General features: G+C 48.9%; 6 protein-coding genes across 6 annotated transcripts; 5 read left to right on the forward strand and 1 right to left on the reverse strand.

Annotated features, from left to right (window-relative positions):
* Positions 1-130: 130 nt before the first annotated feature.
* On the reverse strand, positions 131-2,198 carry UHO2_06254 (uncharacterized protein; the record flags this gene model as incomplete). The annotated part of the gene is made up of 7 exons (XM_041560477.1): positions 131-296; positions 373-413; positions 508-652; positions 741-909; positions 983-1,053; positions 1,142-1,212; positions 1,299-2,198. 7 exons carry the CDS (start codon positions 2,196-2,198, stop codon positions 131-133), a joined length of 1,563 nt encoding a protein of 520 aa, XP_041416411.1.
* Positions 2,199-2,973: 775 nt separating this feature from the next.
* On the forward strand, positions 2,974-3,289 carry UHO2_06255 (putative ATP18 - subunit i/j of the mitochondrial F1F0-ATP synthase; the record flags this gene model as incomplete). Its single annotated transcript, XM_041560478.1, has 2 exons — positions 2,974-3,130; positions 3,258-3,289. The coding sequence occupies 2 exons, from the start codon at positions 2,974-2,976 to the stop codon at positions 3,287-3,289; spliced, it is 189 nt and encodes a 62-aa protein (XP_041416412.1).
* Positions 3,290-4,514: 1,225 nt separating this feature from the next.
* UHO2_06256 (uncharacterized protein) lies at positions 4,515-6,602 on the forward strand (the record flags this gene model as incomplete). The annotated part of the gene is made up of 1 exon (XM_041560479.1): positions 4,515-6,602. One exon carries the CDS (start codon positions 4,515-4,517, stop codon positions 6,600-6,602), a length of 2,088 nt encoding a protein of 695 aa, XP_041416413.1.
* A 379-nt stretch (positions 6,603-6,981) lies between these two features.
* On the forward strand, positions 6,982-7,542 carry UHO2_06257 (uncharacterized protein; the record flags this gene model as incomplete). Its single annotated transcript, XM_041560480.1, has 1 exon — positions 6,982-7,542. One exon carries the CDS (start codon positions 6,982-6,984, stop codon positions 7,540-7,542), a length of 561 nt encoding a protein of 186 aa, XP_041416414.1.
* A 2,786-nt stretch (positions 7,543-10,328) lies between these two features.
* UHO2_06258 (uncharacterized protein) lies at positions 10,329-11,564 on the forward strand (the record flags this gene model as incomplete). The annotated part of the gene is made up of 2 exons (XM_041560481.1): positions 10,329-11,077; positions 11,099-11,564. 2 exons carry the CDS (start codon positions 10,329-10,331, stop codon positions 11,562-11,564), a joined length of 1,215 nt encoding a protein of 404 aa, XP_041416415.1.
* A 365-nt stretch (positions 11,565-11,929) lies between these two features.
* On the forward strand, positions 11,930-13,237 carry UHO2_06259 (uncharacterized protein; the record flags this gene model as incomplete). The annotated part of the gene is made up of 3 exons (XM_041560482.1): positions 11,930-12,417; positions 12,559-12,681; positions 12,808-13,237. The coding sequence occupies 3 exons, from the start codon at positions 11,930-11,932 to the stop codon at positions 13,235-13,237; spliced, it is 1,041 nt and encodes a 346-aa protein (XP_041416416.1).
* Between the last annotated feature and the right edge of the window lie 313 nt (positions 13,238-13,550).

Here is a 13,550-nt window from a genome sequence, read left to right on the forward strand (position 1 = left end):
AGCTCTATCTCGAGCGCAACGCTGCACCCCTCACATTCAACAGAGTTGCGCGACAATTCGGACGACAGCAGCATTGCACTCATATCTTTTCCGGCTCTGCCAGCCAGCCCTAATGATAGATGCCTGCGACTCAGGCTCGACCCGGCTTGTACATCGATCGGGAGCGAAGTTGGTTTCCGTAACGAACGACGAGATAGGGAATTGGTGTCGTCAACAGCACCAGACCAGCAAGCATCGTGTACAGGTATGCGATACCGCCGAGCTTCTCGTGCAAGCGATGCGTCGAAAGTGGGATCCTGTTCGAGATGCGTACAGATATCAAGGTTAGCGCAAAAGTCAGAGATGGTCTCGGAACAAGGTTTGGAAACTCACGTTGCACCGGAAAGCGACCTTCCAATGACTGTTGCTGCGATCTGTTGCATTCATGCGCCGCCAACATGGAATCTAAAAGAGTCAGTATAGCGCTGACAGGGCTTTCTGACTCGGCCAATGAATGGGTATACTTACTGCAGAGGAAGAGTACAGCCGGTAGCAATCGCCGAGGTATCCGATCCAGCCCTGAAAGACAAGCACCATGGCAGCACCGATTGGAATGCCGGCTAGCATCGTGACCTCGTATGGAATACTTCTCCTTCCTAGCCAGCCTGCCCATCTGTGTATAGGCCAAATAGACAGTGTCAATTCATCGATGCTCCCTGTCACAAGCTCTTGAGGGGCAAGCAAAGGGATGACAATCTTACAAAAGACCAACGGCGACGAGTGGCGGCGCAAAAAAGCTTGGAAGGAGCTTCGCCTCTGGTACAGGCATGCCCGCGGCTTTGCATCGTCTGACATAGTACCGCTCGCAAAGAGGTAGCAGTAGCGCAGCCAGGATGCCTCCCAGCGCCATGGGCAGGAAGGTGATCCCGGCTGCTCGCTTGCACCAACCAAGGAAAATGTCAGCAGCTTCAGTGTTGGAGAAGAGCAAGGACAAGAAACTCACTGTACACTGCATCGAGGCGATAGATGCCCGGTGGTCCAAAGATGAGTGGCCAGCTGGCGAAAAAGACGTACCTAGCAAGTCACAAGTCGTTAATAGTTGGTCAGCATCCAAGGTTCAGCATCCAAAGTTGAGGTCACTGTTGGCGTCGGATCTACTCACATTAGGGCAAAGAAAAACGAGAGATAAAAGTTGGCGCACATGACGATGGGCTCTCGCAGCATCATGTTGAGCTGTTGAAACGGTGAAAAGAGTGATGAACTAGGTCAGCCGGTTGAGGGCTCACCTTGCTGAGAGATGGTTTTTGAGCAAGACTCACCGGTCGTCCAAGATTTAGGACAAGCAAGCTTTGAGCTTTTCGACTCCAAGACACTTTGGGATGGATGTCCTCTTTTAGCTTGCCCTTCTTTGCAATTACAGGAGCATATGTTTCTGGCACCAACAAGAGCACCAACTCTAGCACCAGACCAAAGAGACCAAGTAGCCAAAACACATAGGGCCAACCAAGGTTTTTGCTGACGCCTGCACCAAAGAGCGGACCAAAGCAGGGCCCTAGCAAGGGCGCCAGTGAGACTACAACCATGGGCTTGGCGCGGTCCGGCGGAGCAAAGAGGTCAGTGACAAGAGCTGCAGTATTGGAGAAAGCGGATGAAGCAAAGACGCCTGCTAGGAAGCGAGAGCCAAAGAGGACAGCTTTGATGGGGGCTAGTGCACAACCTATGTTAGTGAGAGCATAGCAGAGCATCGATATCAGCAAGACGATCCGACGGCCGTAGACTTCCGAGAGGGGAGCCCAGAGGATGGGGCCAGCGACACATCCTCCTACGAACGAGGTTGCGATGAAGACCATCTCTTCGTTGGAGAGAGCAAACTGCTGCACCAAGCGCGGACCTGCTCCGTTGGGAGCGGTGGAAGCAAAAGAGCCGTTGAACATGGTGAGAGCGGCGAGGGTGGTGTAGAACCACTTGCGGCGAGTTGACCAAGTTGTGGGATCGACGGTTTTGTGAGACTGCAAAAGAGAGGCTTCGGTTGCTGCAATGCTAAAAGGTGTCTCTGCCCTCGCCTGGGAAGCGTTGGCGAGGTTCTCGACTTGACTGACAATGACTGCAAAGCATTGCGACGGGTCCATCCTCTTTGGTGCTGCTTGCTCCTTCGTGGCGCGGTGTAGACTGGGGGAGGGAAAGGGAATGCGTTGGTTAGTATCGTCAGCCAAAGTCATGGTGGAGGAGGAGCTTAGACGAGAGATGGAGACTGGTTCAGGAATGGAGGGAGGTGGCTAGGGAGGAAGGTGGCGAGGGAGGAAGGTGGCGAGGGGGGAAGGTGGCGAGGGGAACAGGGGATAGTCAGACCTTTATAAGAGGATCTCATGATGGCTGTCGGTCTCAAGAACTCAGCCAGGAAAGCAAGGATCGGAGACAGGGGAGCGGCCATGCTGAGTGAGGTGTCGGAAGGCCCGACGATGGTCGCAGGCGTCCTGGCTGAGTTGGCCTCACTGAACTGTCGGAAGCGCCGAGATGCTCAGAACGCCAAGACTGTGACTGGGGTCGATTGAGAGCATATCAGCTCGATCCTCGTTATGATCACATGTGCCGAGTGTGCCTAATGATAATGTCCAAGGTTGATGTGACAGTGAGCAGCACAACTTGACTTGAGGCTCAATTGCGTTCAGGGCGGAATCGGAGGATGGTGTTATCGGGAGAAGAACTTGCCCGATCACCGGCTCCTTTCGATCAGTAATCCAGCTTGGTTGAATTCGATCAAGGAATTCAAGTCAACTGTAGTTGAATTTCAGACAATTCAACAATCAAAAGCAGTCAAGGCCAAGCTCGGAAGCGAGGATTTCTGGATTCTTAGCCTCGTCAACGTCTCCAGGATTATCCACGACAATCGTATCATCCACCACCACCAACATCAAAACACGCTCATCCCACAGCTCATCCCACGGCTCATCCCACAACTCATCCCAAAAGACCGATCAGTTCATATTTGTCGCAATGGCTTTCTTCGGCTTCCGCGCTTACCCGACTCCTATGTTGAAGCCTATGTGGCCTTTCTTCATCGCGGCCGGTGTTGTGTTTTACGGTGTCAACAAGCTGCAGGACATGGCTGTTTCTACTGAGGAGGCTTCCAAGGACCCGCGCAACCCTTACGGTCAGTATTGACATGGTCCTTGAGGCTAGACAATCGAATGGTCAACGTCTCAACGCATCGCTGACTCGTTTGCTCTCCACTTTCTTCTGGCGACGGTGATTGCTGATGCTGCCTTCGAATCCTACAGGCCAGAAGGTTTTAAAGGCTGCCCACCACTAAACATATAGGCAAAAGAAGCGCTGCTTGTCTTGGCTCTCGAAAGCGGATATGCTGCCACTCTCTCTCCCTGCCTGATGCACACCTGGTATCTTTTCTTGTTGAGTCGAAGCAGCATTGCGACTTGGATCCTTCTTTGCCTCCATGGCAAACTCCAGATTTCCCCCGATCCCGATTTCAATCCCGATTTCAATCCCGATTTTTAATATTGATTTCGATCCCGATTTCGATCCCGATCCCGATGAGGCAGTGTTGTATGAGAAAGAAATCAATGGCGAGATCCGAATTGGTTTTTGATTTTGCACTGTCAGATCGGGTAGCTAACATGCTTCCTTTCCACCATCAAGACGGACAACTTGGACACCTTGGTCGCCCGCTTTTATCTCGGTCGCCCACTTTCATCTCGGTCGGTGTTTGCAAACAAAGAGCCCTCCCCACATGTCTGTCCAGCGAGATTCTCTATCATGCTATGCTGTTGCTGTGGTGTTGCTGTGGTGTGTGGGTCTATGCTTGGTTTTAGTGGAGGAGGTGGGTTCGTGCGAAACAAAAACGGGGCTGCTGTGTGGCGATTGATGGAAAGCGCTCGACTTCCGGCTGGACCGGTTATCCAAGATGCCGGCCAACCATAGCGAGCCGAGAGAGAAAGAGAGAGAGAGAAGAGAGAGAGAGAAGAGAGAGAGAGAGAGAGAGAGACAGAGAGAGAGAGAGACGCGCGTTTTCACCGATTCCAGAACAGAGAGCACAGCACAACGGCACAACGGCACAACGGCACAACGGCACAACAGGACAACAGCCACAATAACAGCCACAATAACAGCAAAATAGCAGAAGGAGCAGCTGGGATTCGGATGTTCCGGTTGAAAAGGTGTATGCTTTTCTCTCTTTGGTTGCATCACATTCCTCCTAAAGTATCACAGACGGAAGAGCCGATAGAGAGTGACTCAGAGGCAGAAGAGGCAGAAGAGGCAGAAGAGGCAGAGACCGAGGGCCCAGAAGCAGACAGAGAAAACTCACCTCTGCTGTCGTGCTGTTGCCCGCTTTCTCTCCGCTTCAAAGGCTGCCGGAATGCCTCTCTGCGCTTGGCCTCCCTTGCCTGCTTACCATCCCCCGCGCTGCCATACTGTTGGATTGCCCCTGGATCATCGCTTTGCCTCTTCACCATCCCATCACCACAACCAACACCATCTCAAACAACCCCAACCCAACCCCCACGGAAAAGGTCTCTAGAATGTCAACCGATTTGCCCGCCGAAGTCAGCTTCCCGTTGGACAAGCAGATGCTTCCCGTTCCCGGTTCCAAGCAGCCTGGTTTCTCCCCTATCTACAAATCCGCTGCTCAGCCCGAATGGGAAACCACTTGCACCGTATACGATACTCTCCTTCGCGCCAAGGAGGAAAACCTCGAGGAACAAGTCGCTGGTTGGAGACCTTGGAATCCCGTCACCAACAACTTTGAACCCTACTTTGAATGGTATACCCACCAGGAAATCGAAGAGGAACGAACTGCCATCGGTTCTGGCCTCGGCGCTCTTGCCAAGCAGGGTCTTCTCGGTAACCATCTTGGCGAAACTGAATGGACTGTTGCTATTTGGACTTTGAACCGTCCAGAATTCATGATCATCGATTATGCCAATTTGGCTTACAGCCGTCGTACCGTCTCGCTCTACGAGACCTACGATGCTGCTTCCGCTCAGTACATTTTCAACCATGCCGAAACTCGCGTCCTCTTCACCACTCCTAATCACGTTGGCGTTGCTCTTGCTGCCGCCCAGCAGGGGAAATTGCCTTTGCTCAAGGCGATTGTCATCCTCGACGCTTTCCGTCCCAGCAAGCAATCCCTCAAAGCTGGCTTCGTCGACCCGCAACGTGACGTGCTTGCTAAAGAATGGGCCAAGACTTGCGATATCCAAATCTTCAACTGGTTCCAAATCCTCGATCTCGGTCGTAAGAACCTTGCTGCCCACATCCCTCCCAAGTATGACAGCATCCACTCCTTCTGCTACACTTCCGGCACCACCGGTAACCCTAAAGCGGCTATCATCACCGCCGGTATGGGTGGTTACGTGACCACTACCATGGCTTTCCACAAACGTGGCAAGTTCACCGTCATCTCCTACCTCCCCACCGCTCATATCTATGCTCGACTCTGCGAAATCGTCGTTGTCCGCACCGGTGGTCGCGTCGGTTACTTTAACGGCGACACCACTCGTCTTCTCGAGGACATGTCGATTTTGAAACCCGATATGTTTCCTTCCGTTCCTCGCGTCCTCAACCGTATCGCCGCTCTCGTTCAAGCTCAGGCTGCTGCTCCTGGTCTCAAAGCTGCTCTTCTTCGCAAGGCCTTGGCTACCAAGATTGCCAACCACGACCGAGACGGAAGCCTAACTCACCCGCTCTACGATCCTCTCGTCTTTAGCAAAGTCAAAGCCCTTCTGGGCGGTAAGGTGCAGTACATCACTTCCGGCTCCGCCCCGATCCGAGGTGATGTTCTGAAACTCCTTCGAGTTTGTCTCTCTTGCGATGTTCGCGAAGGTTATGGCCAAACCGAAAACTACGGTTTCTGCACTGTCATGTATCCTAACGACATCTCCATGGGTTCCGTAGGTGCTGTCTATCCAGGCATGCAGTTGAAACTTGCCGATGTACCTGAGCTGGGATACACTTGCGAGGATAAACCTTTCCCACGCGGTGAAGTTCTCGTGAAATCCCAATGTACCTTCCCTGGATACTACAAGGATCAAGATAAAACCAAAGAGGCTCTTACAGACGATGGATTCTTGCGAACTGGCGATATTGCCGCCATCGACGAGTTTAATCGCGTCAAAATCATCGATCGCGTTAAATCTTTGCTCAAGCTCTCCCAGGGAGAGTATGTTGCGATTGACAATCTCTCGGAATTTTATGGTCAAAACCCGCTCGCAGCTCAACTTTTGGTTCACGGCGACTCCTTCAGGGACTATCTGATTGGCATTTCCGTTCCCGAACCAACCACATTCGCACCGCTAGCATCCAAGATTCTCGGCAGCACCATCACTCCTGATAACCTCGATGCGATGCAAAATGCCTGCAGGGATCCCAAAGTTATTGCTGCCTATTTGGATCAATATACAAAGATTGCCCGGCAAAACAAGATGAAAGGTTTCGAATACATCAAAGGCTTATATCTGACCATGCAGCCCTTCTCGGTGGAAAATGGTCTGTTGACTCCTACCTTCAAGGTCAAGAGACACGAAGCCGTGGAGCGTTTTAAAGAGCAGATCCAACAGGTCTACGCACAGGGCCCCGCTCAGATCAGCTCCCGTCCACCTAAGCTCTAACCCTTCTCCCTCACTGAGTGCTTGCCTAGCCAGGTGAAGATGCGGGTAAGGTTCGAGGTGGTTGTTTTTGTTTTTGTATTTTTTTTTTTTTTTTTTTTTTTTTTTTTTTTTTTGGGAAATTGCAACTCCTTTTGGAATTAATCCTTTGTCTCGATCATTGTCGCCGAGTGACTCCTTTATTTTAACAAGTTATGAGCCCAAATAGCTAATACACTACCAAAATCTGATATCAACAAGAGGTTTCACCATTGACATGTCGAACCACAATTACTCAGCATACAAAGACTTCATTCAAAATGCTAAGGACATCATCCATCACCTCGCAAATCAACTTCAGAGCTGATTCCACAGGATGATCAAAAACAAAGTATACAGCACAATGGAGGAGCTGAAGGATGGACTGATTTTTGACTACTCCAGTGGCATAAACAGGAAGCAAGTAGTGATGCTGCTCACTATCCTAATCCAGTGTGCTAGCCATCTCTACTTTGCAACCCAAAAACTAGGCCCATTTTGCAATCACTTTGACCTTGGAAAACAGATGAGAGCACACATCAACTTCTTCATCACAAATGAAGACAGTGACACCTCACAAATTCTAGACCTCAAGATTGAGGGCAACAAGCCCAGCACCTTGACCAATACAGGCAATGTGCCTTACTATCATGCTGCAGATATTGGCCAACATGACATTCAAGATGCTACACTGTCAGGCAGCAAGGCACAACATACTGAGACATCCAAGAAACCTCTGCATGGCCAAGAAGCAACACCCAATAAACCTCTCTGCAGCCAAGAAGCCACACCCACCACAATGCTGAAGCTGACCCAGCTGACAAACCATCACCTCAAGGTGTTGACCAGCCTAAGCAACAAATTAAGATGGGTCAAAAAAGAGCTACTCAACCCCAAAAGAGTTTTGGTTCATGCATGGCAATGACTGTTGCACAAGAAGCTCTCAGTCATACCATTTGCATGTGATGTACTCCACTGCAAGCTAACAATGTTCACCAATGTGGACTCTCTACTATGCTTGATCATCATGCACGGTTTCTCTCCACAGCTACAGACAGAGTACTTTTTGGAACAAGGAGACAGGCCCATTGAGATGCAACTGGGCCATCAACAAATGTACAGCACATTTGGATATGAAGAAATACGAGCTCCTCAAGGCAATGTACACTCTGAAGTGGAATCAAGTAGGAAGCCATGCTTACAACTTCCTCACAAAATGGAAAGCACATGTCTCTGAACTACATGCCTACCTGACTGAGCCTTGGACCCCAGCTCACTGGTACAAGACCTTGAAATGCACTCTCCCCAGCAATAGAAACACCCTCTTCAACTCAATCTTTGTATTATACAAAACATTAATCAAAGAACATACATCATCAAGTGTCACCAACATCTTGTGCAAGTGTTACAAACTAGCAGCAGACAGTGCTCCAGTTTGACTTGCTACTCACATTGAGGATGTAGACTTGAGTGCCCTGCACACTGCAACCCTAGTCAACTGCTGGGCATGTGGAGACAACAGACACCACACAAACCAGTGCCCCAATGAGGCTGCATATGACAAATGGAAGCAAGATAGAGTCAAAGTACCACCTAAGGCTTGTGCAAATGCCTGTGTGGTGCTGCTGCTTGATGAGCCACAAGACAACTAGGATAAGGTGCCAATACTTGCACTCTTAACAGATTTTGAATCAGCACCAACATCTATAACACCCTGATTGATACCTTTTGTGTTTGACTCCAGAGCCTCATGTGTAATGGTGAACTTGGCACAACACAGAAAAGGATGGTGTGATGCTGACAACTCTGTGAGCATCACCACCACTGACAGTGGCAAACTCCAGGTACCAAAAGTGGGAGGCATCATCAGTCTACTCAGCTTCAGCCCAACAATGAAGTGTTGGGAATGGATGGTATATGGCAAATGCCTCCTTGTCCCTGAATTAATGACAAATCTCATTGGTACCAAGGCAGTCACTCAAGCAAAAGGAAAAGTGATGTTTGAGGATGAACTCATCACAGTTCAAGACCGACATGGCCATGCGATAGGCATTACAATCAGTGGCAACGGATACCCTGCAGCAGGAATGTTATTATGGGATGATAGTGTCATAGGACTAGAAGCGCAGAAGCAGAAGCCTTATGAGAAGCGGAAGTCTCATGAGGAGGAGCACAGGAATCGAGAATTGGGCAAATCGAGGGGTTTACAACAGAGTTCATCAAGATCTGTAGTAGAGAGGCTCTATGACAGATCTTGCCCAGATTGGCACAAGCAAGGATTGTATCACAAATTCTGCTGGGATCCATAGTATCATGATCATATGATGGATCTCACATGGGTGCTGATTGCACAGACATCTCAGCAGGACAAGATGGTGGGAGCATTGGGTTTGCCACCCTGATGAAGCAGGGGGCCAACTTGATGATGAACTCGGAGCTGGAGGATGGGAGAGATGAAGAAGGGGGTGTGTTGCCACTCAGATGAAGTGGGAGTGGCCCCTATCAAGGATGAAGCAACTCCCATTCACAGGAAGGACAAGGAGTAGCACCAAAGAGCAACTTCACAGAGTAGTCAGGACAGCTAGGAGGAACACGAGGAGGAGGGGCAGTGTTGGAGAGGACCCCCTGGAGCAGTAGCAGTGTCACAGGCAACACTGGGGGGCACATCTATATATATGACCATGCTTCTCATCATAATAGTCGAGTGGAGCTCCATCCACTCTACACCATACATTACTAGTTATCACTTCAGCATAAGTATATTTAGTAGTTTTTCCATCAGCAAGTTGCAATCACATAGTATTGCTTCTATTGTAGCACATGTGTTATATCACTGCTCACTGACATCATCCAAAGGCAGTATTAACTGCGGTCTGGATATCGATCAACACCAAAGGCAGTTCATACTGCAGTCTGGCTCTCTTGATCATTAGAAACCAAAGGCAGTCATCCACTGCAGTCCAGGGATCACTTCAAGCACTCAGTCAACACACTGGACACTCATGTTGGCACCAGCAACATCACTCACACCAGACCTTGGTGTCATTGCAACCTATCTATAGTTATTGATTGTGCCGAGCTACCTCTGGACAGAGTGTCCACAGCAGTTAGTCAAAACCTGCAATAGCAAACACACTACTACATCTTTGGGTGAGAAAAGTCATAGAGGCTCTCTACAACAGATCTTGAGAAGAAGAATAATACACTGCACTTTACCACATATCTCAACAGGATCTGTAATAGACGCATTTCTACTACAAATATCAGGTTTCAGGCGCGAGACCCCTGACAAATAGCATGCCCAAGCCTGAGGTGTCTCTAGCCTTCACAGGAGCGGTACAGAGCAAGGGTTGACCACACATGTCAAGTGATAGAGCCAATCTCTGGCACTGCCACATAGGTCACCCAGGCCATGGAGCACTCCTGTGCACTTGAGCAGCCACCACCAGCCACAACATTCCCTCCTCCCAGACATCTCATCCCAAAACACTCTGTGGCACCTGCATATGTAGCAAAGACACTGCAAGGACAAACCTGCACCCTTGCAAACTTGGGTACCTGCTGGAGCTAGTCTCCATGGATGTCATGGGCCTGTTACCTAAGAACCTGCAGTACTCATACATCCTAGTAATACATGACACATACTTGGGCATGATATGGGTTTGGGGGTTAACTAACAAAGCCCAAGTGACCACAGAGGCATTGTGATGGATGTTGGAGGTGCAACAATCTACCCAGTGGCAAGCACATGAGATCATGCTGGCTCAAGGTATCAAGGAGGTTAGGGTCAATCAAGGGGAACTCTGGACAATATCATTCCACAACCTGTGCTTGTCAGCCAGGATCAAGGTCACTGCTTTGCTGATGCAACAACACACTGATAATGCATTCACCAAATGTGCCATGCAGAGCATCCAAAAGGTTGCACAATGCAGGATGTTTGACAGCAATGTTGAAGAACAATGGTGGCCCTACACCATATCACAAGCAGCATACATATGCAATTGGCTTGCTGGAACCACACAAGGAAACAAGACACCATTCAAGGTTCTCTATGGCAAGACCCCCAACCTATGTAATGTTTGTCACTTTGGATGTATTGCATATGTAGTCTTGTGTGGTAACACTAAGACAACTTGGCTCTGCAACAACCTGACAGCAAGCAAGCACCTGCACCCTTGCACCCTACAGGGCATGTACTTAGGTTACTCAAGTGCAGCCCATGCAATCAAAGGACACCAGGTTTGGTTAAAGGATCTTGATCACATTGTCATAGCCAAGGACATCTGCTTCTCAGAGCTTGAAGGTCTGAACACAGGTGCACAGTCTCTGCACACACCAGTCTTCTCTGGTGAAAATGACTTACTGTGCTTGTACAGCTGGCTACCCACAGATGATGAGCTGCCAGACCCTAATGACAATGACATTGTTAACCACTCCTTACCATTCTTCTCCAGACAGTGAGAAGCAACTCCACCCAGTAATGACAATGAGGAATTGACACCCTTTCCAGAATGGGATCAAATCATGTCTGAGATACAAGAAGCCAGTGAGATTGTCATTGATATGGATGCTATCCACACTGACCTCCACCACCAGCTCAATGAAGCGACAGCCAAGGGGGGCACCAGCACAACCCCAGGTGATCCCAATGACACCTCACAACTTGAGTCCCCTCAATTCAGCTCACACAATGACTACATGCTGCCGAGACCCAAATCACTGGATAACAAGATGCCAGATCCCCTGACCCTGTGCAGTTACATGGCCCTCACTACAAGATGCACCATAGGCCCAACAACTGAGGCCCTGGACCACTACTTTGACCAGATGGCTTTTGTGGCCACTGTAATGGATGGTGTTGCCCTGACAGCCAGCAGCCAACAACTCAGAAGCACAGATGGCATCCTGCTTAAACTGTTGTTGTTGTCAGAAGTGAAAAGCTGAGATGACTGGCCAAAATGGAAAGAAGCCATGGTCACTGAGATGGAAAGCATGCAAAAGATGAATGTCTTCAAGCTAGTGGACATCCTGCAGACAGCAAACTGATCAGAGTAAGGTGGGTATACAAGTTGAAACTGGATGCTCAGCATTGCACCACCAGGTACAAAGCAAGACTTGTGGTGCAAGGCTACACCCAAAGACCTGGCTTGGACTATGACCAAACATTCAGCCCAGTTGTTTGTCTTCAAACAGTGCAAATACTTCTTGCTCTCACCCATCAATATGGGCTGCATGTCACCCAACTAGATGTGAGCATGGCATTCTTAAATGGAAAAATAGACAAGGTCATCCACATGTGAATCCCCCCCATGTTTGGGGCACACAAGAACAATGGGAAGTGCTACCATCTCAAGAAAGCACTATACAGTCTCAAGCAGGCAGGTAGACTCTGGAATGCTGCCCTCAACAAACAACTACAGGCATTCAGATTCAGACAGAGTTGTGCAGAACCATGCATCTACACACAAGGAGCCAAAGATGCCATGATAATGCTTGCAATCTACATTGATGATCTACTCATCATTGGAGCAACATTGTCCTGCATTGGTTCAGTTAGACATCAGTTATCCAGCATCTTCAGCATCACAGATCAAGGAAATGTTTCACACATCATTGGTATGAATGTCAAATACAATTGTGAGTTGCAAACACTTTTGAACAATCAAACTGGGTATATCAAAGGACTACTTGAAAAGTTTGGTATGCATGAGGCTTGGTCAACACAATCACCAGCTACAGAAGCAATCAACACAATGGGTCTGCAACAAGGTGATACAGCCAATGCAGAAGAGATCAGGTACTACACTTCACTGGTTGGATTGCTACTCTGGATTGCACAAGGAACTTGACCTGACATAGCTTTTGTGGTGGGACAATGCACCTGTTTTGTTGTCAATCCATCAAGCAAACACCTAGTTGCTGTGAAATGGATCATCAGGCATCTAAAAGGAAAGATCAACATTAGCCTAGTGGCAAGCCAAGTCAGTAGCAAGCAGGTGTTAATGGGATGGATGGACTCAGATTGGGTGGGGTCACAAGAGTGTTTCCATTCAACAACAGGGTATGTCTTTGCCATCAACGGTTTCATATGCATGTGCTGCTGCGCAGTCGTATGATGAGGTTGTGAATTGATGGTATTCCTGAAGCTAAAGAGACTGACAAAGACATGAGTGATATCTCGTTGCAGCCACAAACATCTTGGCCATGAGAGCAAGATGAGTGTGATGCAGCCACAAACATCCCAGCCAAGAGACCAAGACGAGCGTGATGCGGCACAATGCAGTTGGTCCTCCCAACTCCAGCTGACCATAGCAAACAGTTCAGTCAAAGCCAAATATGTCACACTGGCAGCCACAGCAAGGGAAATGCTATGGATATCCATGTTCTTGAGAGAACTGGGTCAGTCATTACCAAGAACATCCTCAATCCATGTCACAGCTGAAACTTTGACACTGCACTCATGCAACCAGGAACTGATACTTGACACTACCATACCAATCCTGTACAGTGACTTGTCTGAAGCAAGGGTCATTACTAATGAACCACAGCATTTCAAGAGGACAAAACACATTGATATTGCACACTTCTTCTTGTGGGACAAAGTTGCTGATGGTTAACTCACAATTGCCCCCATCCAAAGCAGTGAGAACCTTGCAGATATCCTGACAAAGCCCCTTGCAGCACCAAGGCTTGTGTACCTTAGACAGTTGGGACTGACAACATTATAAGGACAAACCAGATTGAGAGGGGGTGTTGGAGATTGTGATCTAGTCCAATCTATGGATAATGTAGATCAGATCTGTTGAGGATTGGGCAGAGAAGGTTCAGTCAGCAATCAGGTTAAGTAGATCTGATTGGGATCAGATGAGACAATTCAGATAAAGAATCAGGCTGAGCTGATACAAGGCAGAGATTGGATACAACTGTATC

Source organism: Ustilago hordei, assembly GCF_900519145.1.
Source record: "Ustilago hordei strain Uho2 genome assembly, contig: UHO2_contig_17, whole genome shotgun sequence".
Lineage (NCBI taxonomy): Eukaryota > Fungi > Basidiomycota > Ustilaginomycetes > Ustilaginales > Ustilaginaceae > Ustilago > Ustilago hordei.